Genomic DNA, 26,991 nt, shown 5'->3' with positions numbered 1-26,991 from the left:
CTAAGAGTGCTGGTCCCAAGTAGCTGCTGCATCCCGAGGCCACGTATGGGTAAGGCAGCTCGGTGGTCGGAATGCAAGGGATCCCCATCCCAATGATGCTTGCCCATAAGCAGGGTCTCTCTGGTGTACGGGTGGCAAAAGTGGTTGGTCCTGCAGTGCCTCCTCAGCTGCTTGCTTCAGTGTCTGCATGGGCCGCACAGGGGCCGTGGTCGTTGGATGCCACACATGCATTGTGACGCTGTGTACTTCTGCTGGGAGAAGGTATGTGGCAGCACCCGAGCAGTCAGGTGGCTTCCGCATGACTCCATCCCCTCTCTTGGCAGTGGATGCACTGGGGAGAAGGAGCTGTCTCTCTCCTCAGGCTGCAGTGGTGGTGTAAATGCATGCCTAGAGGCTGCAGGAGCCTTCTGCTTTTTCCTCTTTTGCCTCTTATGATGGTGCTCTCATGACAGCTGCTGAGCTGCAGACACGACTTCAAGTGCTTTGCCCCTGCTGAGGCCTCTCCAACTGGTGATGAGGAGGCATTGTCACCCATAGATAAGGGTGTTGTATTTCCCAGAAAGACCACTGGCAAATTTTCTAGGGCTGGGAGCAGTGGGGAGAAGAGCCTGATTGTAGAACATGACCTTAAGCCATAGGACTCGGTTCTTTCTAGCCTGAGTGTAAAGGAGTGACACACTTTGCAAGAGTTTACAACATGCCCTTCCCTCAAGCAAAACAAACACATATCATGTCCATCAGCATCTGGCAGCTTCATGCCACAGGATGTACATTTTAAAACAAGGAGTAGACATTACTGGCCTGAATCTCACAATCTGAGTTAAAACTGTAGTAATATAGGAGTATCCAAAGAATAATCAAAATAGTCCATACAGCAGCACACAAGGTAAGCTAGTCAATCTTGAGGGATTCCTCTGCTTGCTACTAAGGCAGTGGACAAAAGGAAATGAGGTTACAGCCCCTCCCTCTGGCTATATACCTTTGGGGAGGGTGGACATGGTTATAGCCTTAAAGAGTGAAAGCTTTTCAGAAGATTTCAAGGCTTCTGTGAAGGAAAGTACCATAAGTTTGATTTTCACAGAGACCACAAAGAAGATAGACAAGATTGAAACACCAGCTGACGTGGAAAAATAGGAAGTAAAAGCTTCACTTAAAGAACTTGGGAGAAAGACATCACCAGGAACATATGATATACCAATAAAGTTGTTTTCAGGGCCCATCCAGACAGGCTCAAAACACAGGACCTTTCTGGGTTTTTCTGGGAGGCATCCAAACAATGCCTCTGGTAAAAACAAATAAATTTGTAATATCCTCAGTTATTCTGAATTAATTAAATTCCAACACCCAAGAAAGGGGACACCGAGAATTATAGATAACTACTGGACAATTCCAAGCATACAATATAATGCACTTTTTAAAAAGAAAAAAAAATATATTTCTCCTATATGGAATGATTGATGTCAGATGTCAGTGCTCGATTCAGAAAAGAAAGGGGCGTGAGGAATTATTTTGAAAGCATACATTGAATACTGGAGTGCACCAAAATATTTCAGAAGAAAATCAGTCTGTACATTAAATATTATAACAAAACATTTGGTTGTGTATAGTATGAAAGATTAAAGAACTGGGTGTGCTGAAACTTTTGATTGTCCTATACTCGGGAGAAGAGGCTACCATTAGGACAGAATAGGGGGGGATAGAATGGTTTTAATTGCCAAGGGGGTCAGACAGGGCTGCATTTTAATACCCTGTAACTTGTATACTGAATGTATCACACATCAAGCTCGATTAGACTCTAATAAGGGAAATCTAATTTGTTCAAAATTTTCTCAATAATATGGGTACTAAACACAAGAATATATAGAAAACATTCCTTCAAATGAAAACTTTTGGTGCAAAATGAGAAATAAAAAATAAAGTTTTTCACCTTCAGATATGACAAATTCATATGTGCAAAGTAAAGCAACTTTAGTTTTTTTAAAGTCTAGAAATGAGTGAGTTACGAAAACATGCAGTATTACCTGTGCACGATGGCAGAGATGTCCACTCTCCATCAACACATTCTACTGTATTTGATCCAGACATTACAAATCCAATATCACACTCATAAAACAGCTTCTCGCCATGCTGATACTCCTCTAGAGGATCACCAACAACAGTGCCATTGGAAATGCTAAGTGGTTGCTGACAACTCTTGACTGTTTCTAGAAAAAAGAGAGAAACACTTTGAACACATTTGCTCAAAATAACTCCTAATCGAATCTATAACCATGCAGTCATCCTTACAATTGAGAGTCATGGACCACACAACCATCTTAGGCACTATAGCTATTGGATGTACTGCCATCCACACTGATCACATGATGACATTGATCAGAAAAGCCTAAAAAACAGAACACCTTTCACTTGATTGTTAATTTCACATATTACCAATAGTGCAGTGGATGAAGCCTGGGAACAATCATGACTATGCAGCTGGCAAATAAGTGTGAATGACCCCCCAAATGGAAACCCATCTTGATGTGTACTTACATTTTTGGTAAGTCAGTCAAACATGCTTACATATGATTAGGAGAAATTACATCTTCTATCTGGGAAGAAGCTTGAGGACTATTTTCCTGAATGTAATATTACCAAGTTCTTTCTTGTAATGGTCTAAGAAGAGATTGTCACGTAGCATCAAGATCATTTGACTTTCATTTGTCCTCACAGTTGTACTGTAGCCATACTACATGTGAATAGATTACAGGCAGTGCCCAAGTTATAGACTAGATAGGTTCTGTGGGTTTGTTCTTAAGCTGAATTTGGATACAAGTCAGAACAGGTACATTTTAAGTGTAACTCAAGCCAAAAAGATATACATATTAGCTTTGGAAAGCATAGAGAAGGGTTGACACCCATTTTGGAGTTTCCTTTGCTGTCTGTGTCCCTGTTCAGAAAATTTCACCTCACTTTCTATCCATGTGACAATTGGATTTTAAAAAATGTGGCTTGTTGTGGAAACAAGGGTTGGTGAGAAAGCTTCAGTGTAGACACCTTTTCTCCATGATAACTCTTTCAGAAGTGAATTTCCTTTCTGAGGGGTAGATTTGTTTCACTTCCTGTTGTGACTAAGTGACTAAGCTACTGGAATAGGAAGGAAAGGTTTAGTTATTTTTAGACATTGTGGAATGTTTTGCTATAAACTGAAGCTTTATGAAAGGTCAATGTGAAATAGAAGGGTGCTTCATATCAAAAAGGTGGCAGATGACATTTTTATTCAATCCAAGGAAGGAGGGTTTCAGAAACTAGGGACATTTAATGTATCCCAAAAGAACCATGTTTCTCATTATCCTATGCGGAGTGGAAAGGAAAAAAAGAAAGACATCGATATACAATGAAATTTGAAACCCAATAGTCATGTCATGACCCAGCACCATCTCCCCATCCAAGGGAGCCTTAAAGAAGACCTTAAAATCATGGGGGGGGGGGGCTAGTAAGGTGTATCTAGATGCTGTTTTATGTTTTAATATCTTAATGTTAATGGTTTTTAATCGTATTTATATGTTGATTGTTTCTATTGATTTTGTTATGTTTTATTTGCTTTGTATAATGAGGCATTGAATTTTTGTCTAAATGTATGTTGTAAGCCACTCTGAGTCCCCTGCAGGGTGAGACGAGCGGGATAGAAATGAAGTTAATAATAATGATAATGTCACAAAAATTCTTCATGTGCAAAACATATCTGTATAGGGATACCACGCATAGGCAAATGTATAATTAAATCTCTGGTCACAAAGACTTAATCTACACTGAACATTTAAGTCAATGTGGGGTTGATCTGATTTAAACTGGGGAGAACTGCTGAAAGTGGTTGCACACTGGATTAAAAAACACACACACACAACCAGACTTATAAACCTACTATGAAACCACTTCCATGAGCTGGTTTAGAGATTGGATACAACTAAAGAATGTATTATAATATTAAAATAAAATTATTTAACACACACACACATGCACGCACAAAAGAACATCCTTATTCTGTTCCAGGATTTGGGCTTTTTCCTACATTCTGGAAATGAAGATACTCACAAGCAATTCCTAAGCAGAATCGAGAGTGGCTATCTTGACCGCCATATTACATCTCTGTTATCAGACCATTTTATTTCAGAATGGTATTTTTATTATTGTATTACGGATTTTGATATGACCCATGGTTAAGTCAGGGCTAATTCCACAGAAAAGGGAAAGCATTAATGTCAACTCAGGGACCAACAGCCACTGGCCACTACCATAATTTCTCCACCAAGGCATTAATAAAAGGCCAGAAGTGATGCCACCTCAGAGAAATGAAAGGGGTTCAATGCATTTTAAGATCCCCCCAACACAGATGAAACTCTTGCCTTTCACCACTCTGTCAAGAGAAAGGGATGATTTCTTTTTAAATAAGAGTTACAGACAGTATACACATATTGGTCCATGTTCCAAGTCTATCAAAGTATTTTTGGTTTTTTAAATATAAATCCTAGCCTCATACATGAGGATGTGTGTATAATAACCCAAAACTTGTTAGCAACATAGTTTAAAGGTTCAGCTCAGAACTAAGTTAGCAAAGAGTTAATACAAAGAATTCGTGGACAAGCTGCCATCATGGAAAGCAGAGAATTTCATCCAAATAGCCTTTCAGAAAAGTCTGAAGTTTTTGAGGCACGAGAATTGAATAAACTAGTATATGTAATATGTCCTGATTTGTCCCATTCCTTATGGAGGGAGAAGGCAAGATCTTGAAAGACACTAAGGGTGCATCTATACTATAGGATTAAGGGAGTCTGACACGACTTTAACTGTCATGGCTCAATATTATGGAATTATGAGAGCTGAAGTTTGGTGAGGCAACAGTATCCTTTAGAAGAGAAGACTAAAAACCTTTCAAAACTACAATTGCCAGGATCTCATACATTGAGCCATGACAGTTAACACGTTGTCAAACTGCATTCTACAGTGTGGGATTCCCTTCTCCCTGAACATTCTTTTCCAAGTGCATAACTACATCTTAAACAGTATTTTGTAAAATATGTACCTTTACAAACAGGTTGCTTTGGAGACCATCCAAAATAATAACACTGGGAAGAGTCAGGCCCAACTCTGTTGTATCCCTTATCACAGAAAAATTTCACCACATCTCCATTGGCAAATTGTTCTTTTCCTTCAATGCTTCCATTCCCCAGAATGGGGACATCACATTCTATGGCTAAAGAAAACATAGTACAAAATGTTGAATTTAGTGAAATACTTTTTTTATAAAGAGGAGCTAATGATAGGAAATCTTATTCCAGAAATGCACAGCATATAAACCTGTGAGATGAGGTAGCTATTATATATATTAAAAGTGACTTATTATGATCATGTTCTTCAGCATTCATAATGTATATTACAGATCTAATTTACAGTACATTGAACTAGTTGTGCCTGGCCACGTGTTGCTGTGGCGTCGTCCTAAGTGGGTTTTTGTTTGTGGACGCAAGTATGAATGTTGCAATTAGTCACCTTGATTAGCGCTGAATGGGCCTGCAGCTTCAAAATGTAGTTGTTTCCTCCCTAGGGGAATCCTTTGTTTTCTGTCTAGAATTCCCTTATTTTCCGAATGTTGTTCTTTATTTACTGATTGTAGAGTTTTTTTGCCAGGTTTTGTTCATTTTGATGGTTCTCCTGTCTGGCATATGTCTAGCTGTACTCGGTCACGCGTTGCGGTGGCATAGTCTGCTTTATTAGCATGTAATAGTCTTGTAGTTTCAAAGCCTTGCTGTTTCCTCCCTGGGGGTATCCTTTGTTGGGAGGTGTTAACCGGCTCTGGTTGTTTTCTGTCTGGTATTCCCGTTTTCAGAGTGTTGTTCTTTATTTACTGTCCTGGATGTAGAGTTTTGTAATGCTGGGAGACTGGTTTTGTTCATTTTTATGGATCACAGCAACCCAATAATTTATTTATTTATTTTATTTACCATATTTATATCCCACCTTCTCAACCCCTGGGGGAACTCAAGACAGCTTACAAATGGCACTATATAGTGCCTACAACATAAAACATAAAAATGTTCCATTAAGATTAAAATAAGCATACATAAAAACATATTTAAATACAATCCAATGTTAAGACACAGCATCCAAAAACAAGTTCTAAGGCTGATCCAGAGAAAATTGCACGATTTCAAGTAAACTTATTGCCCAACTACTTCTCGAATGCTTGCTCCCAAAGCCAGGTTATAACTCTCTTTCTGAAAGCCAGGAGGGAGAGGGCTGACCTGACATCACTTGGGAGTAATAATAGCATAGTAATAGAATAGTATACTAATATAGTGATAGAATAGTAATAATAAAAATAACAATAACAATAGTAATAGCAATGACTCTGAGGTGGGAGGTGTCCAGAGAAAGAAAGCAACTAAAAGGATGAATAATTCCTCTGAGAAGCATCTCAAAGTGTTGGATCTGTTCATCTGCTGAAGAAAAGGTCGAAAGGAGACATGAGAGCCATGTATAAATACCATCTGCTGCTCTCCAGGGCAAGGGGAGGTCTTTGAGCCTGCATGGTTCCGGGTTGGGTGTGGATTGTTTGCAGAGCTGTTTGGCTCCATTTCCCCACCTGCCTGCTCAAATTTGGGTGAGGCCAGTTGGGCTCTATTCTCCCCTCTACCTCCTGTCCGGTCCCTCCCTGAGTGTGGAGAAGACCTTTGAGGCATCAAGTTGTGTCTGGTGCATCTCGAAGCCATTTGGGGCTTCATTCCCCTCTATCACTGGCCATCTGCCACTATCCCATGCTGGGGAGGCCTTCTGATTTGAAAAATTAACAAAAACAATATTGCTCTAACTTACCAACACATATAGGCTTTGAATCCCATCCATTTTCTGTGCATTGTATGCGGCCATCAACAGCTGTTTTGTTCACTTGAAAGCCATCTTTACATTGGAAGTGAAGTGTCTCTTGGGAGAAGAAAAATGACTGGTTTTCATCAAAATCCACATTTGCTTCATATGGCTTTTTGCATGCCTCTGAGGAAACAGAAGAATAAATATTATTCATTATAAACTGTTCTATTCTAATTCATGTGATCTAAAAGTCACTACAAAGAGTGGCTTCCTAAATGGAGAATGTAGAAGGAAAAAGGTCCAACTGCCAAACATCCAAGTGATCAATATAACTTCCAAATTGTAGTTCCATGAACATGGTTCCTTGGGTTTGAGCCTTACCTGGAAGTAGTTGTTATCAACACTGTATTCTTCTCATATATCCCTTCTTCCACGAAGCCCATGCAGCAGGACTTTTCCAGTTTCCTAATATGAAGAACTGTCATAGGATTTACATGCACTGTAGAATTAACACAGTTTGACACCACTTTAACTGCCATGGCTCAATTCTATGGGATCCTGAGATTTATAGTTTGGTGAGATGCTAGAACTCTTTGGCAGAGAAACCCAAAGTCCTTGTAAATGATAACCACCAGGATTTCACAGGATTAAGTCATGGAAGTTAAACTGAAGTCAAACTGAATTAATTCTAAAGTGTAGATCAGGTATGGTCAAACCCAGGCCCATGGGCCAAACATGGCTCCTTGGTCTCTTTCCTCCACCCCTCATCTATCTCAACCCTGCTCTGAGCATGCCGCATATCCAGGATGAGAAAAAGGCCAAGACAGGAACTTACAGCTGACAAGAACTCCCTGAAGCTCTTACGAGCCGTGTGTCTCCTCCTCCTCCTCTCAGGAAGAGGACAGAGTGGGCCACCATGCCCCCAGCCTGAGAGGAGGACCCTACCCTCGCACCAACCACCCCCTCACAAATAGCTCTTGGCCTCCTCCCCCACCAACTGCCCAGACACCAATGCCAACTGACTCCATGTGCCCACTGCCCCTCGGCCTCCCTCCATGCCAACTGCCCTCAGCTGACCCCCCCATTCCCCTCCCTCCCAGTCTGGCCCAGACCACCTGCCTTGTTCTGCCCTGGTGTGCAATGTGGACCCCACCAAAAAAAAGTTTTCCCATGCCTGTGTTCATGCACTCAGAAAAACAAGTGCCACTCCTTCATTTTGTCATGTTGTCTTATACCATCAGGTAGCGTAATATACACAGAATGGTACTAGAGACACCATTGCAAAAAAAAGGGCAACTAATCTATGTGAGGAGAAAGATAGTACCTGTGTTTATAATCACTTGTCCCATTACTTGCCATCTTTTTATGAAGAATTAGATCTGGGTTATAAGTGAAGAAGATGAATCAAAAGGCAGGAGAAGAACCCCCCCCCCCACTAGATCAGATACTAAGCACCCCAGAATATGGGCTTGCTTCTCCTCAGCTTTATATTTCATTCATCCTCATTTCACTTTGGAGACGCTTTGTTCTACTGAGGTCCTAACCACTAGTTTCCCTTTTGCCATTACTGGGATTCTATACTAATTTCATCTCCTTCTTTCTCACAAATATGCATTTTAATGTGTTGTTCGCTGAAGGACACTTTTTTTGAAAAATACATAAAAAATAGCAAAATTATTAGAAAATGTTAAGTTAGAAACAAGAAAGACATTTTGCAGATGGTTTGATTCAAAATGACTTAGAGTTTGGAAAATATAATGCTAATGGTAAGTGATATAGCTGATTTCTCACATGTAGGAATGCAGAAAATTGAAGCCATCTTGACAGCAAATGAAAACAACAAATAAACACATAGAATAAAATAAAATAAAAACGACTTACTGATACACTTAGGCTCTGGGTTCCATCCTGATTGAAGACACTGTATCTCTTGCACCTCAATCCTGTTAGGGGTTGTGTAGCCACTCTTACATTTATAGCTTATGTTCTCATTGATAGAAAATTCCTCCTTCTGTACAGTGAAAAAGCCATTTGGTGGTGGAAGGTTTTGACATCGTGGAATTTCTTAAAAGTAAAAAAAAGATATTTGGTATAATTTTTTTAAAAAAAGGACCTGGATTTTATAACCATGTGATGAAATTCAGTTTTATCAGAATAGAACAAAAATTATCATGTGATTATCATGAAATTATCATTATCAACCCAAATGTCTAATCTGAAATAAATTAAATCTGAGAATGCAACACATCAGGAAAGGCATGCTAAAATATTTGCGTGGACCATATTTTCATGGGTTGAATCATCTAGAAGAAAAGTGCCACTGACTGAATATAGTGAGAATGCTGTTCAGCTGGCATTCTATTTTTTCCCTATTCTGTGGGGAAGAGAAAAGAAGATTAAGGCTGGCTGCCCTCAGGTTAGAAACTGCAAATATTGCCTAAGAGTATGCCTCTCCTCCCTTGACTTAGATCTTTGCAAATCCAGCCATTATGAGTTTATGGATGTTAGCTCAGCCCCAGCCTTGAGACTCAGGTGATGTACTCACAATGCTTCTCACATTCTCTCCTTCCTTTCTCAAATTTAATTTTCAGATGCATTTTCCCAAGAAGAATATTTGAAGCTATGTTTACTCTAGGTTTGGAAATCTACATGAGAAAAAACACATGGGGGGGATCAGGTTGCTTTTTCTTATAAAGACTCATAAGATCCCATGGCTACAATTTAGAGAAACAGTTCCATTCCTTATCATGTACATTTCCCATAGGATATCAGCAATGGTGTTTCTGTGAAAGTATGGTGAATGTAAAAGTGTCAGCAAATAATAGCTCCTGTGAAGTCCTTCGCTATCATTGTTTTTGGTGAATTACCATAGGTTTCCAGGTGCAATGCATCCAACTGCTCCTTCAGCTGTGTAAATAAAGCCCAAAAAGTATAATATACATCTGGAGGAAGGAAATAATTTGAGAATGGATAGTTTCAAACAACACAAACTAAAACATGCTTACCTGGAGCAACGCAACTTGGAGTTGGTGACCAGCCATTTTTTCCGCATGTGATTTTTGTTTGCTCATTTGCAGGAATGTATCCTGTATCGCAACTCAATGTAATGTCATCACCCTCTATGTATGTAGACCACCTGCGATAGTTAAATGCACCATGTTGAATTTGTTGAGGATGATCACATTTTTCTAAAAGCAAAAGAACAATTATGTTGCATCATTTCTGCAAGATTATCATAGGGATTCAAAATGTATTCTTATACCAAATATATAGACAGATGACATGAATTAATATCTGAATGCATTTTTAAATGTTAAAAAATTAAAAAATGGGATGAGGAAAACTTTCCCTTTCAAACTTTTTAATTCTGTACTGGGGTAGTAGGCATGTTGCATAGTTAAGCATTGGTGAATCTCCAGAGTCCTGCCATTTCTACTGCTCAGCATCTCCTCAAACCTGATATATATCCGGGTACTATGCATCCTATAATGGATTTTAATTATCTAAGAATGCTTGCCTAGTACTTGATAAATTTGAACATGACCACAAAATATATCAACATGTCCCTCTGTTGTCATACTTCATACAGCATGCATTCTTCATATAAATGTAACATGATATTGATGAAATAGGATTCTTTTGAAGCAATCTCCTATACATTGGTAATTTAAAAGTGATAGGAGATAAATCCATGCATCCCAATTCCTTCTTTCCTCTGCTTCCTTTGCCCATTTTATTATGTATGGACTTGTTGTCCCTGGTCCCTACATGTCAAAGAAAGGAAGCAGCATTTGCATTTACTGAGATCACTCCAGGTCTATATTAACTAACGACAGAGATAAAATGTAGGCTTGTGGCTCAAACATCATCACTTTGCTTCTCCTGGATGTGTTTTTACATCTTTGTCTGATGAAGAAGCCAGTGAAGCTTTAAAAACTTGCATAATGTATTTTTCAGAATTTTGTTGGCCAATAAGGTAACATTCTTTTATGGATTTTTAATTTTGCTATATTTTGTTCTTATGATATTTCAGAGTAAAATTATAGCCCAGATTTTGTATGGTACTGCTGTCTGGATATGGGATGAATCTCAGAGAGCAAAGCGGGAGGTCCTCCAGAATTCATTTCTTAAGAAACTACTGATACTACAAAGATACTGCATAGACTAACACCTGCATAGTTAAAAACCAGGTTAAACCAAGTAAATACAGCATTATTAAAACTTAAGAAGGGAACACTTTGGATATAAACAGCCACTATTAGTTAAAAGCATCCCCAGCACAGTTGACTGCAATATCAGAAATTAATCTTGCTCAGATTTTCCATATTGCCAGGGCAAAAAGAGTCACCTAGGGAGTAACCACAGGTTAATGTCAGCCAAAAGGTAGAAAATCTTTCTGACAGTTTTGGTTTGAAGGAGATAAAGAATAGGCCCCAGGATTTTAGTTCTTGGCTCAGAATACAACTCTCAGAAAACAGGAATTCCAGACAGGAAACGATCAGGGCCAGCTAACACCTGCAAACAAAGGATTCCCCCAGGCAGGAAGCAGCCAGGCTTTGAAGCTGCAAGACTATTCAGTGCTAATCAGGTTGGCCAATTGCAACATTCACACCTACATCAGACAGACCAGAGTTATTTCTCCCACCCTGGACATTCCACAGATATATAAACCTTTGTCCACAAAGAACTGAGCAAATGCTTCACAGCAAATTACCGACTGGTCAGAGATCCCATCTTGTGAGACGGGATTTAACAGCCCTCTAACCATTCAAAATAACTCATACGGACAATTCTTTTGGACACAAAGTTGGCCACATTGAGAGATTTTCTTGAAGCCTCCACTGCCATGGCATATACCATTAAGTAGGCATTAAGTAGTCTACCCCTTCCCCCCTCCCCCATTAGGCTACCTTTCCGGACGTCTGAATTCAGACTCCTCCCCAAACTTTCCCTCTGAGTCCCCCAAAACGTACCCTCTTACAAATCTATCTTTCAATTCTTTTTAGTCCAATATCACCAACCCAATAATATGTATCCAATTCCTTAGGACTCTCAGAATCACTCATTCACCCCCTATTAACCCACCCCGACTAACCTAAACCCTTCCCTCCCCATACCTTCCTTTAGCAAAACTAGCAGATGTAAATCTTTTAAAAATATTCTTTAATAAAAATGATTTAAAAAAAGTAGGCACATATTCAGTCTGACTCATTGTGAGTTAAACGCCATTCGCACTCTAGTTCCCTCTTCACATGCTTAATCGTTGCCAGCTCCCTGTTAAACCAAGGAGCTGATTTAGCTCTGCTATGTGGGCGGGGGCATTCAGGTGGACTCATGACTATTGCCCTAGTCATCTTCCTATTCCAAAAAATGACCAAAGCATAGCCACAATCACCTACCAAAGTGGTGGGAAATTCCCCAAGAGCTGTCAGGAATCCATCTGGATCCATAAGCCTCCTGGGGAGGACCATTATAATTGATCCACCACCCCTGCAGAGGTTAGGGGGTGCAGTAAGCCTAAACCTGATCAGGTGATGGTCAGTCCATGGCAATGGAACCATGGTCAGTTCCGCCACACCATCACCTTCCTCCCATCCCTGGCAGAACATCAAGACTAGTTTGTGTCCAGATCTGTGGGTAGGGCCAGATACTAGTAGGGACAGCCTCATGGTCGCAATGGTGGCCATGAAGTTCTGAGCCACTCCCAACAGGGTGGTCTTTACATTGAAATTGAAGTCCCCCAGCACTGTAAGATGTTTGGACTCCATTGCCACACCCAAGATCACCCCGGCTAGCTCAGGCAGGGAGAATGTAGTGCAGATGTTCAGCCTAATCAGTAGGACAGAGTTGCATTCCCACTGAAAGATCAGAAAAGTTCATTGGTCCCTCTTTATTCCTGGAAGCCCATGATAATCAAAGTGGCCTTAGCTTGATATGTTGGCTACAACCTGTTCTGCAAAGAAATAGCCTGGCCAATTCTGTAATAAATGACAGAAGAAGATGCCTTTGAAGACTGGCAAATGTAATGGCTCTTCGGATTGTATCTGAACAGAACTCAAAATGATGATTCTTTCTCAGACCCTGTCTACCCTGGCCACAAATGCTGAATAGGGCCAGATATTAGGCTTGCTCAAATAATTCAATTTCCCCGTTACCCGTTATTAATTCGTTATTTTCGTTTGTTTTGAAGCAATATACGGCCTTGATTGTCCACACGTCTGGATATCGCAGTTTCGAATCGCGAGAGGCCGTTTTTTCTTATTTCGTCGTTTTTTTCGTTAGGAAAAAAAAGCTTTTGCAAATCACCCAAACTCCCACCATTCAGGCCCTTTCCTTTTGCCCCTCAGCAAAAGGGGCGTCACGGGCCCAGCCAATGGGAGGGGGCGAGGGGGAAGGAGGCCGAGGAGGAGGAGGAAGACGGAGGGGGGAAATGGCCGCCGCCGCCGCCTCGCCTCAGCTCAGGCCTGGTGTCTCTCTGTGAGGCGGGAAGGCGGCGGATGGAGCCGGGAATGGAGAGACCGAGAGAGACAGAGAGTGGCCCGGCGGTGAGGTTTTGACGTCTGTGCGAAGCTAGGCAAGTGGGGTTTATATATCTGTGGAAGGTCCAGGGTGGGAGAAAGAACTCTTGTCTGTGGGAGGCAAGTGTGAATGTTGCAATTGGTCACCTTGATTAGCATTGAATAGCCTTGCAGCTTCAAAGCCTGGCTGCTTCCTACCTGGGGGAATCCTTTGTTGGGAGGTATTAGCTGGCCCTGATTGTTTCCTGTCTGGAATTCCCATTTTCTGGGTGTTGTTCTTTTACTGTCCTGATTTTAGCTTTTCTGTAGCTAAAAATGCATATAAAATTGATTCTATAGGGAGGATAAATGATTGGATTTCAACTCCTACAGCTTGGCTTACTCTGCCAATAATGGTACCCATCTTGGATATTGTAAGGGATTTTTTATTATTATTATTATTATTATTATTATTATTATTATTATTATTATTAGACCTTGCTCCCAGGAAGGTGCCTTCGCTGTGGCTCCCAACTTATCTATCTATCTACCTTTCCACATATTCTCCACATTGTGTGTATGTGTATGTATATTATATATACATGAGCCCCGATGGCGAAGTGTGTTAAAGCACTGAGCTGCTGAACTTGCAGACCGAAAGGTCCCAGGTTCAAATCCCGGGAGCAGAGTGAGTGCCCGCTGTTAGCTCCAGCTTCTGCCAACCTAGCAGCTTGAAAACATGCCAATGTGAGTAGATCAATAGGTACCGCTCTGGCGGGAAGGTAATGGCACTCCATGTAGTCATGCCGGCCACATGACCTTGGAGGTGTCTATGGACAACACTGGCTCTTGGGCTTAGAAAAGGAGATGAGCACCAACCCCCAGAGTCAGACATGACTGAACTTAACGTCAAGGGATACCTTTACCTTTACCTATATATATACACACACACACACACACACACATATGCAGGGACTATATATATATATATATATATATATATATATATATATATATACACACACACACATACATATATATATACATACATATATATATACAGTATATATCACACACACACCAATTTAACAAAGTTTCAGCCACAAAAACAAAGTTTCTGAAGTAGAACAATGACTTTCACAGTAAAGACAACCCAATTTAACAGGAAATAAGACTTTCAAACCAGGAACAGATTTCTGCAATTATTAAAAAATGGTTTATTATAAAAGCTATGAAAATTCACCAAAAATCAGAGGATAAGGGAAACGTTCCAAATTTTGGTGAGCTATCAGTGTTAAATGTGTTCTACCACTGTACCAAGTTTGAAGAAGATCACTCAAAAAATGAGGGTGGGAGAGTCCTGTAAAGTCATCTCCCTCTGTGCTGTTTTTGGGAATTGCGCATGCGCGTCCGCCATTAACGAATTAATTTAGAAAATAACGAATTTTCGTTAATTTCGAAATTTTTTGGGGGCAAAATTCGGAAATACCTTCAAAAACGAAACGCTGCCCCCCTCTACTTTTGCAACGAGTTTAGAATCAAATTTTTCGTGGATCGATCAAGCCTACCAGATATGGCTACTTGATGTCCATGCAAACTCCTGGGACTTCCAGTCTGTAACATGAGGTAAAACCAATTTCACCCCCATGTTAGCAGAAATTGGGAAATGCCCTAGAGCTTTGCTGAAACTCAGGAGTAGCCCAGAGTTTGGAGTTCCACTACCTAATGCAAGTCTACAATGACTACTTAGGTCACTGTAAGGCAAGATCAGCCCCGGGATGGCTAAACACAAAGGCTCTGCAAAAAAAGTCATTTGTGCCTCTTATGGCATATTATTTTGTAAGAATTAGAACACTCACCCAATACTTTTCCTTTAAATTCTGTAAGCCTCAGAAGTCTTTCAAAGTCAGTTTCATTTCCAGTGCAAGAGAGTTAGGTGAAGCCAAAGAAGTTGCCATTCAACATTAAATTAAGAACAGATAGGCCGTGTGTCACCATGAGGCAAGCAGCTGGGCCTGATGAGCTTGGAAGGGGACTGAGAGAGCACAGAGTTCTAGGAAATGTAGTTTGGGAATGTGGCAGAGAATTCAAAAGGCCTTGCCCTAAATTACATTTCCCAGAATTCTGCTCAGCATCAAAAAGACTAAATAGGGGGGAGATATTGTCCCTTCCTAGCAGCAGCCAGCCAGTCATGCAATTTAAAATTCTACAAAGAGGCCTGATAGTAAGTAAATCTGTACTGGACTGGGAGGAAATCCCTAAGTTGATGTTCTATGGTTATGTTGTGTTGTGTGTCATGTAGAGACATTCAAGAGGATAGCTGTTGTGGCTTTAAAAAAAGTTTTTGTCAAAATCTTTCTGAACCTTGGGGGGAATTATCCCCTGTTAGGAGGGGGAGATAGCTCTTGAAGCTTTTTTTTTAAGTTGTTGTAAAACATTCAAAAATTCCCTAAAAATCAGGTGATGAGTTCAACATTCTGAAACTTTGTGGGCTAATAAGGGTAAATATGTCCCACAATTGTAGTGTGTTTAATGCTGTTAGCTCTATCAATGAGTGGGGAAGGAGCCCCTGAAGTTTTTTCCATTGGCACGATTAATGAAAAAGTAATGAAAAAGTAGTTACCTCGTTATGGTTATGATAGGGACTCTGTCCAATATAGGAAATACTTTAGAAATTATTCCCTCACCCCTTAATTTAGTAATGAGTATTGATTTTTTTTTCATTCAGCACACAGACCTACTAAACATTGTTGTTTTCCCCCAGGTAAAGTTAACTAAGGGGATAATCTGAATCCTGAGCTAGGATTTGGATTGTCCCCCAAGACATTGAAGACAGCTGGGGCACGTCCTAATCAGAACTGACTGCAGCTGTCTTTTTTATTGTTTTACCCCACTCTCACCCTCCACAATTTCCCTCTGGACATACCCTTTGTACAATAAACTACAGAAATTACATTTGAATTATCATTCTTAATTTCAATTTTTCCACTCCACATTTGAATACATTCTCTAAGTAATTCCTAACTGGAACCCACATACTCTTAATTATTATAACATTTTCTATTTTATCTATATTGTTCAATTTACAATTTATTTCCACATTTAACATATTAACTATATAATTATAGCAATTTCTCAGAGTCCACTTTGTTTTATCTTTCCAACCTCTCACTAAATTCACTACAAAAAAAATTTGCACACACTATTAATTTGTCAATCAACCTTTCCTTTTGCACATTATAAACTCCTGGTATCCTTGCATGTAATACAATTCTATTTGCTATTATTATTAGAAGATTTAACATTCTATTAATTTCCCCTTCAACCATTTTCCAGTATGCCTGTACCCTATCACATTCCCATATTAGGTGATTAAACACACTTTTTTCTTTACAATCATGCCAACATCTGTCCTTTATTCCTGGTAATTGTGACATTTTTATTGGGTCCCCAATTCTTCTTTTCTTCACAAATCCATACTGATATTAATTTAATTATAGCCTTTTCTCCTTACATAGATCTTTATAGCATTTTGTCATTATCTCCCTAATCTTACTTTGCTCCTCTTCTTCCCTCCCATTTTTTGTCTTTTAAACTCTTTGTCCATGGTTTTTTTCCCATTTTCTTTTTCTGGTAATGTGCCATCCTCTTCACTGATTTTATACTCCAACTCTGGGAGTTATATTTTACATACAACAACTTATTAATAATATTCCTTTTCTCAGAAGCTTCTGATTGTTTCTTTTCTCTTTTAATCTTTCTATCACTCTGTTTTTTATGTCTGTTCTGCAGGATTTCTATTTCTCTTATTCTCTTGGCTGCAGCTGTCAAGACAGCCATCCCACACTTCCAAGAATCAAGGAGCCTGGGGATATGGAATGGGAGTCCCTTCCTCATGTGTCACAGCTGTTGACAATTATGACACCGACATCGACCTTGTTGTCAGGTTTGGCAGCTTGGGCGGAGGGATGGGGACGTTCGGCATGGCTGGTTGCCTCCAAGGTAGCTGATGGAGTGTCTCTCAGTCACCAAGTAGACTCGAACTTGTGTCTGGACACTTGATCAAGCCCACTTCATAGATGTGCCCTTTGCATATGATATTAGGATGAACCCAGTTTTGGGAACACAGGCCAAGGGAAAAACCCATTTTTCTCTTTCTCTCCTTATGGTCATTTGCACATTTCAGAACAGAAAATTTGGGACTGGAAATGGATAATTTTTCTCTGAGGAAGTTACTTCCTTATGAAAATTTACTATCCCCTTTTGTAACTCCAAACTTTCAGCTGTAGATTTATTCTAGATTGACACTAAGTCTTGATACTATGGTTAAGATTGTAGTTATACAATCTTCTCTGCCAAAGATTGCTAATGCCTCACCAAACTACAATAGCAATGAACCATAGCAGTTAAAGTGGTGTCGAACAGCATTAATTCTACATTATAGATTAAATCATCAATAACTGTACTTTACAGTTAGAAATGGAACATGTGAATTGACTAAGGCAAATGGTAACTTATCCCCGTGTTAGTGCTTTTTTAAAAATGAACTTTCCACAAAACTGATTTGAAAGCAACATGTTATGTCTAGATATGATTATTTCTCTCCTTGCTAAGGAAGGAGAATGAAAGGAAAACATTTACTTACTGAAGCATTTGGGTTCTGGATTCCAGCCACGAATAGTGCAGTACGATGAATGCCAATAATCTTTACTTTTTGGTAGAAAACCATTATTACAAATAAAGTCAAGTCTGTAACCTAGTCTCTTTGGAAAGGATCCTTCCCATTCATTGTGATACAGTCGTCCATTCTGAATATGGGGATAGTCACACCGCTTTGCTTTAGAAAAGAATAGAGAGGGAAAAATTTAAGCAACAACAAAATTGAATACTGCAGTCATCTGTTGTTTTCTTTCATTGTGCTTATTTCTCTTGTGCTGGCATTCCCAGGCCAAGGGTAGGGCTAGAGGAATAGGACATTTTTTTTTTTGCATTTTGAAACAAGATAATAGATTTTCTCTAAGCCTCAAGATGAAAATGAGCCAATCTTTGGAAACTGCACCAAGTTTTAAACATTAGGAAAATAGTATCATGCAAAACCTCAGTGGTGGAGCAAGTAAATGATAACATGGTATTACAGTAGAGTCTCACTTATCCAACACTCACTTATCCAACGTTCTGGATTATCCAACACATTTTTGTAGTCAATGTTTTCAATGCATTGTGATATTTTGGTGCTAAATTCATAAATACAATAATTATTACATAGCATTAATGTGCAATGAACTACTTTTTCTGTCAAATTTGTTGTATAACATGATGTTTTGGTGCTTAATTTGTAAAATCATAACCTATTTTGATGTTTAATAGGCTTTTTCTTAATCTCTCCTTATTATCCAACATATTCGCTTGTCCAACGTTCTGCCGGCCCGTTTACGTTGGATAAGAGAGACTCTACTGTATTATTATTTATAACACACTTCGCCCCGGTGGGGAAGTGTGTTAAAGCACTGAGCTGCTGAACTTGGAGACTGAAAAGTCCCAGGTTCAAATCCGGGGAGCGGCGTGAGCGCCCGCTATTAGCTCCAGCTTCTGCCAACCTAGCAGCTCAAAAACATGCCAATGTGAGTAGATCAATAGGTACCACTCCGTCGGGAAGATAATGGCGCTCCATGCAATCATGTCAGCCACATGACCTTGGTGGTGTCTACAGACAACGCTGGCTCTTCAGCTTAGAAATGGAGATGAGCACCAACCCCCAGAGTCAGACATGACTGGACTTAACGTCAAGGGAAACCTTTACCTTTTTATCACACTTTATCTCTCCTGAAGTAGACTCCAAGTGGCTTAACATTAGCATACAATTTAAAATATAAAAAGATGCAAGCATTAAAACAGGAACGGATATAAACAGTATTTAAAAATTCCCAGTTAAATTCCCATTAAAACATATTCAAGGTTAAAAACCACAGCACCCCCTGAATTGATCTTTAAAAGCTTTATCTTTTAAAGTCTGAATAAAAAGGTTTTAGCCTGCCACTGGGAGTGCAGCAGGGAGGAAGCCATTCTGGCTTTCCTGGGCAGGAAGTTCCGGAGTCGAGGGGCAGCCACCAAGAAGGCCTGCTCTCTCGTTCCAACTCACTAAGCTTGAGATGGAGGTGGGACCAAGAGAAGGGCCTCTCCTGAAGATCTCAGGGCCCGGGCAAGTTTGTATAAGGGGATGTAGTTGGCCAAATAGCCTGGACCTGAAGCATCTAGGGCTTTAAAGGTCATAACCAGCACTTTGAATTGTACCCAGTAACAAACTGGCAACCAGATATTTTATCGTATCAGAAGTGAACTGAGAGTACAGTTGTATTTTAAAAAACACATTTTTTTAAAAAAAAAACAAAAACTTGGCATTATACTAAATGTCCTTTGACCAGTAGCTGGCCACCTGGAATGCCTTTGGTGTTGTTATAAGAAGGTCCTCCATTGTCCATGTGGCAGAGCTCAGACTGCATTGTAATAAGTGGTCTGTGGATTTGTCCACACTCGCATGCTGTGGACTCCACTTTGTGGTCCCATTTCTTCAGGTTGGCTCTGCATCTTGTGGTGCCAGAGCACAGTCTGTTCAGTGCCTTCCAAATTTCCCAGTCTTTTATGTGCCCAGGGAGGAGTCTCTCATTCAATATCAGCCATTCCTTGCGGTTCCAGATTTTAGCCTGCCACTTTTGGATTCTCGCTTGCTGAGGTGTTCCTGAGAGTATCTCTGTGTTTTAAATGGATTAGGAATCAGCTGGTTTTCTCTGTAATAGGCAGTAAGAGCACCTAAAGCTTTGGAGAGCTTCTATTCAACCATTTCAAAGCTCATTGCTTGGGCAGTGATGGCACGATCATCAGCATAGAAGAAACTCTCAGTCCCTTCTTGCAGTCGCTGATAATTTGTGTAAATGTTAAACAGTGATGGAGCAAGCATGCCCCCCATGAGGCAGGTTGTTCTTCTGTTCTTGCCATCTGCTTCTCTGGTCCTGGAATTCAACCAGTGGAGCTGCTGCAACTGGGGGGGGGGGGGGGTTGTCCACTCCCTTAGCCAGTCTTAGTGAGCAAACTGGCTGCAGCTCTTTGGACCAGGTGAAATTTCTGAATACTCTTCAGAGGCAGCCACACAGAATGCATTGCAGTAGGTGGCACCATGCTCCAAAACTCCAGATGACTTCTCCCAATGGTTTAATGTATATGTCAAACAGCATGGGGAACAAAATAGAACACTGAGGAACCCCACAAGTTCCAGGGGTTCAAATAGGAGTTTCCCAGCACCACCTTTTGTTTATGGCCCCCCAAGAAGAACCAGAGCCACTGTAAAACCGTGTCTCCCCGTCCCATCCCAGCGTGATGACCCAGAAGGATTCCATGATCAATGGTATCAAAAGTCACAGAGAGATAGAGAAGAACCAACAGAGACCCACTCCCCCTGTCTAGCTCTCTGCGCAGGTCATCCACCAAAGTGACCAAGGCTGTCTCTTATCCATAGGCCTGAAACCAGATTGAAATGGAACTAGATAATCTGTTTCATGTGCATAATTAAGAAGGAGTTAATAACAAAACCACTGGGCCAAATCACACCAAATTTGGCCACAATACACCAACACAGCCAAGGTATGTCCTTCACTCAACCCCTCTCCCCCAAAAATGGATTGGACTATATCTGTTTTTCACCCCACCCCTCACTTTTCAGATGGAATGGTATGCTCCCCTCTTTTCCCTTCACTCTGGGCACTTATTGACTGTGTTTACAGCTGACAGGGAAACCCGGCACATGGAGAAGAGCAGGTAGAGAGAGAGCTAGCTGCTAGGGTTGTTCTTCTGGGAGGGGCTTCCTTCCCTTCTTGCACACACAGGAACACACAGACCTCCCATTAGAAAGTGTGTGTGGGGGGGAGGGATGAGAAAGAGCCATTCTCCCCCGGCTGCCAGTCAGAAGAGAAGCCCTGCTGCCTTTAGATACCGCTCCCTTCATGTCACAGCAACTCCCTCAGCCACAGTGGTGCCCAGGGGACAGACAGGATTCATTTAGGCCTCTTCTACACTGCCTATAAAATAAAGATTATCTGATTTGAACTGGGTCATATGGCAGCGTAGACTTGAGGCCCTTCCACACAGCTATATAACCCAGAATGCCAAGGCAGATAATCCACAGTATCTGCTTTGAACTGGATTATCTTGAGTCCACACTGCCATATAATCCAGTTCAGTGTGGATTTTATACAGCTATGTAGAAGGGGTCTCATATAATCCAGTTCTAAGCAGATAATATAAGATTATAAATATAAAATATAATAATTACTGTATAATAATACAGAACAATATACTCTCTAAAATCAGGACAGTAAATAAAGAGCAACACTCTGAAAACAGGGAAATTCCAGAAAGGAAACAACCAGAGCCAGCTAACACCTAAAGGAATCCCCCAGGGAGGAAGCAGCCAGGCTTTGAAGATGAAAGGCTGTTAAATGCTAATCAAGGTGACTAATTGCAGCATTCATACTTGCTGCACCGAGACTATTCATTGCTATTTAACCTGGCCAACCAAGGATTCCTTCCAAGCAGCAAGCCTATTCCATTGCATTCCAGCTCACCAAACAAGGATTCCCATAAGAAGAAAACAGCCAGACTTTGAGTCTGCAAGACTATTCACTGCTATTCCATCTGGCCAACAAAGGATTCCCATAAGACACACAACGCATGGCCCGGCACAGCTAGTCTATTATAGAGGGGTTCAGGGATGGCTTTTTTAACTATAGATCTCACAACTGCCCCCTTTAGGCAAGATGAAACTTTGCCTTGTTCCAAGAAGGCATTGACCACAACCTTCACTCACTCTGCCATTCCCCCTCTGGCAGATGTTATAATGGCTCTGATGGCAGATGAAGGCTGCATCAGATAAGAGGCCACTGGTCATCATGTTAACCATGCCATTGGTTCAAAACCTCTTTCTGTGAAGATTATTTGTTGGTTGTTGTGCACTGGTCTCCACATACAGGCTTCAAGATAAACCGAAACCGAGAAAAGTACCATAACAATTGGCAAGTGGCCATGCGTAGCAGAACTGTGAGATCTGAAAGCCCCTAGCTATGGACTGGCATATGGACAATGACTGTGGGTTCTGCCATTCTAACTCAAGGTCCAAGGCAGTTGAGCTGTATCCATGACTGAGAAACCCTGTCCTGGATACAGCTCTGCACACCCCGCATGGGGAGGGAGCTAGAAAAAGCACCTTTAACATAGTCTGCCGCTCTTATTTAGTCCTGACTGGACTGTCACATCCAGAAGGGCCACCAATTTGTGATCAAAAAAGACAAATGAACTTTGGAACATAGACCAAATTGACATTATTGGATAACACAGACAATGATTGTCCAGAACATGGGACTGCAAGGGAGCAGAAGCATTTTCAAATTGATATAGCAGCACTCCAGGAAAACCAGAGAGCAGGACAGGGACAACAGAAGGAAGAAAAGGAGGCTACACCTCCTTTTGAAAGAGACTGCCTAAATAAGAATGTTGAATACAGGAAGTAGGATTTTTCATCAGAAATGGCCTGCTGAAACATCTCTCTGAAGCACCCATCAGCATTAACAAGCAACTCTTAACCACCCTGAGTCCCCCCGGATGAGAAGGGTGGGGTATAAATGCTGGAAATAAATAAATAAATAAATAATGCCAAAAACCAACAGGCAAATATCATAATAATGCCCATATACCAACACTAGATGATGACAAAGACATCAAGGAAAAATTCTACTGTCAGCTGGATACCATCCTTACTGAGATACCAAAGGAGGACAAAATCATTCTCCTGGGTGATTTTAATGCAAAGGTTAATTCTTCTGTTTGCTTCGTTGGCAAAAAGAATTGCGTTATTGCCCCAAATTTATTTTCGATCTTCATAGGTATGATTCTGCACTTTGTTGATGGGAAGCTTCCCATCAGCATGGAAATCATTTATCAGACATATGGCAAGCTTCCTTCGCTCAGCCTATCTTCCTTTGCTCAGCCTTCCTTATGGTCCAGCTCTCGCAACCATAGGTTACTATGGGGAATACCATTGCTTTGACTATGCGGACCTTCGTTGCCAGTGTGATGTCTCTGCTCTTCACTATTTTGTCAAGGTTGGCCATTGCTCTCCTCCCAAGAAGTAAACGTCTTCTCTTGCAAAAAGAGTTGCGTTATTGCCCCAAATTTATTTTCGATCTTCATAGGTATGATTCTGCACTTTGTTGATGGGAAGCTTCCCATCAGCATGGAAATCATTTGTCAGACAGATGGCAAGCAATTTAACTTCATCAGGCTGAAAGCCAAAATAAAGTCACAACAACTTCTGTTATAGAACTCCAATATGCTAATAATAATGTGTTCATTCAGAGGAAGATATACAAGTAAATTTGAACACTTTTGCAGAATCATATAAAAAGCTTGGCTTCTCAATGAACATTGAGGAAACCAAAGTGCTCTACCAGCAGAAATGTTAGTAGACAACAAAAGAGATTTAAAGATGGGCTTAAAGCTAACTTTAAAAATTGATATTGGTACTTATACAATACATTTCAGTATGACTAAAAAGGGCATTTGGGATGGGAAGGGTAAGAAAAGGCTCAGAAAATGTGAGACGGTACACTTTATAGGTAAAAGGTTTTCCCTGACGTTAAGTCCAGTCATGTCTGACTCTGGGGGTTGGTGCTCATCTCCATTTCTAAGCCGAAGAACCGGCATTGTCCGTTGACACCTCCAAGGTCACGTGGCCGGCATGACTGCATGGAGCGCCATTATCTTCCCGCCGGAGCGGTACCTATTGATCTACTCACATTGGCATGTTTTCAAACTGCTAGGTTGGCAGAAGCTGGAGCAACAGCGGCCGCTCACACTCCACTCCCAGGATTTGAACCTGGGACCTTTCAGTCTGCAAGTCTAGCAGCTCAGTGCTTTAACATACTTCGCCACCGTTGCTCCTTATACACTGACCAATTTATTTTTTAATTAGAAAGTAGCAGGCTAATGTTAGAATTTCCCCATTCCCAAGCACAGAAAAAAAGAGAGGATCTAACTGAGGAGCTTAGGAATGCTGGATAAAAAGGCTCTGCCCAACTTACTGGGTGGAGAGGTTACGGGGTTGGGCACGCTCCTGGCTGCCATGATGGCAGAGGGGGCTTCTTCTTCCCTGAAGCCCCCTCAGTGGCAGGAAAAGTTCCTGCTGGATGGGAGGCCGGCCAATGGGAAGCGGACATTGCTCGCCCCCTAAAAGGTTGGACCGCCTGCCCGCAGGAAGCCCTAGCAGCCTGAAAAGGCTGCGAGAGGGCCAGGCATCTGTGCCTAGTCCAGGCCCTAGCCCGGTTCCTGCACTGCCACAGGCCTCCTGTTTTTGTACAAAGATGGGAGCCCTCTCACCAGTTACCAGTTCATGGCCATCTTCCAATGATCCCTGTTGGTCCTTGGCCTCCCATATGCTGGGTTTGGAGGGCATTCCTTCAGAATCGGCACGGCCTCTGCGGCAGCTGCGGGTGGAGTCCCGGCTGATGTTATTAAGTCCATGGGGCGCTGGAGGTCCTCGGCCTATGCCTCTTGCTGCTGCTCAGTCGTTTAGTTGTCTCCGACTCTTCGTGACCTCATGGACCAGTCTGCGCCAGAGCTCCCTGTCGGCTTTCACCACCCCCAGTTCCTTCAAGGTCAACCCAGTCACTTCAAGGATATCGTCCATCTATCTTGCCCTTGGTCGGCCTCTCTTCCTTTTTCTTTCAATTTTCCCCAGCATCGTGATCTTTTCCAAGCTTTCCTGTCTCCTCATGATGTGGCCAAAATACTTCAACTTTGCCTCTAATATCCTTCCCTCCAGTGAGCAGCCGGGCATTATTTCCTGGAGGATGGACTGGTTGGATCTTCTTGCGATCCAAGGCACTCTCAGGATTTTCCTCCAGCACCAGAGTTCAAAAGCATCTATCTTCCTTCGCTCAGCCTTCGTTATGGTCCAGCTCTCGCAACCATAGGTTACTATGGGGAATACCATTGCTTTGACTATGCGGACCTTCGTTGCCAGTGTGATGTCTCTGCTCTTCACTATTTTGTCAAGGTTGGCCATTGCTCTCCTCCCAAGAAGTAAATGCCTTTTGATTTCCTGGCTGCAGTCTGCATCTGCAGTGATCTTCGCGCCTAGAAATATTAAGTCTGTCACTGCCTCCACATTTTCTCCCTCTATTTGCCAGTTATCAATAGGTGTAGTTGCCATGATCTTGGTTTTCTTGCCTCTTACATCTGTCCAAGTCTCTGCCTTGAAGGAGCAGAGACTGCTGGGTGTTCTCTTGCTTACCCCCACAGGCCTGCAGTATCAGGTGTGGAGGTGGAGTAATGGCAGAAAGTGCAAGACCCCACAGACAAGGAGTGCTGATTGCTGGACAGCATACATGGAGGCACAACACAGATTATGGGACTATTGGACTGGAGCGACGGATTACACATTGGATTGAGGGGCTGAGGGACATTTTACGGACACCAGTAGGAAACCTTGTTTAAGGCCACCTTCAGGACAGTGCCAGCTGTTGCTGGCAGAGGAGCAGGGTTGGTGGACCCTGCGGCATGAGTCCTGAATCTGGCTTGCGTATCCCCCCTATTGGAGGGGTGGGATGGTCTTCCAGGGGTGCAACGGAGATGGGATCCCAGTATTGTGCCGGTTGGAAACAGCTGCACCCCCTGGAGTGGTTATTGGTATCTGACAGCAGCAGGCTGCCCGATCCCCAGATCCAGGACCCATTCAGGGCTGCCAGTGTTTCTTCTGTAGGCAATAAACAAGTTGTGGCCATTTGTTATCCCAACACTGTGTGTGTTTCTTCATTGGGTTTGTTAGTGTGAGGCTCTAGTCATGCATGCCCATGCAAAGGCTCTGCCCAACTTACCGGGCAGAGAGGTTGCGGGGTTGGGTGCCCTCCTGGCTGCCATGTTAGCAGAGGGGGCTTCTTCTTCCCTGAAGCCCCCTTGTGGTGGGAAACGTTCCTGCCGGATGGGCAGCCAGCCAATGGGAAGTGGGCACTGCTTGCCCCCTAATTGGCTGGGCCGGCCACACGCAGGAAGCCCTGGCAGCCTTAAAAGGCTGCAAGAGGGCTGCGACAGGCAGCACACCTTTCCTGTGACCCAGCCCTCCCTCCCTGTAATATTTGGTTAGTTTAAAGGTTTCTGTTTATTTTGTTCATTTGTCACAACTTTATGGCATGCGGCATGGCACCTGGATCTGGCTTGCGTATCTCTCCCCCCCCCCCCCCCGGTGTCTTCCAGGGGTGCAAGAGAAATGGGATCTCAGTATTGTGCTGGTTGTTAACAGCAGCACCCCCTGGAGCGGTTATTGGTATTGGACAGTAGCAGACTACTTGGTTTACCCCAAGGCAGCGTTCTTGCACCAATCTTATTTAATATCTTCACGAACGATCAGCCACAACCACCACTCACAAAGAGCTTTATATATGCTGATGACCTTGGCCTTACAACACAAGCAAAAGATTTTGAAACAGTTGAAAAGCAACTCACCAATGCCTTGAAAGATCTCTCCAGCTACTACAAAGAGAACCACCTGAAGCCTAACCCTGCCAAGACACAAGTGTGTGCTTTCCACCTACGTAACCGCGAAGCC

At 41.9% G+C, this 26,991-nt stretch overlaps 1 protein-coding gene across 1 annotated transcript in view; it reads right to left on the bottom strand.

Moving 5' to 3' along the window:
- Positions 1-26,991, bottom strand: part of cfh (complement factor H) — a 106,957-nt gene that overhangs the window by 55,343 nt on the left and 24,623 nt on the right. The window contains exons 8-13 of the mRNA XM_062980762.1: positions 17,989-18,180; positions 9,852-10,034; positions 8,728-8,910; positions 6,853-7,029; positions 5,063-5,233; positions 2,022-2,204 (exon numbers count right to left, since the gene is read on the bottom strand). Coding sequence (XP_062836832.1) covers positions 2,022-2,204; positions 5,063-5,233; positions 6,853-7,029; positions 8,728-8,910; positions 9,852-10,034; positions 17,989-18,180 — 1,089 coding nt within the window. The remainder of the gene's footprint in view (positions 1-2,021; positions 2,205-5,062; positions 5,234-6,852; positions 7,030-8,727; positions 8,911-9,851; positions 10,035-17,988; positions 18,181-26,991) is intronic.

Source organism: Anolis carolinensis, chromosome 4 (genome assembly GCF_035594765.1).
Source record: "Anolis carolinensis isolate JA03-04 chromosome 4, rAnoCar3.1.pri, whole genome shotgun sequence".
Taxonomy (NCBI): Eukaryota; Metazoa; Chordata; class Lepidosauria; order Squamata; family Dactyloidae; genus Anolis; species Anolis carolinensis.
Note: the sequence above shows the minus strand (reverse complement) of the source record. Positions and strands in the feature narration are given on the sequence as shown.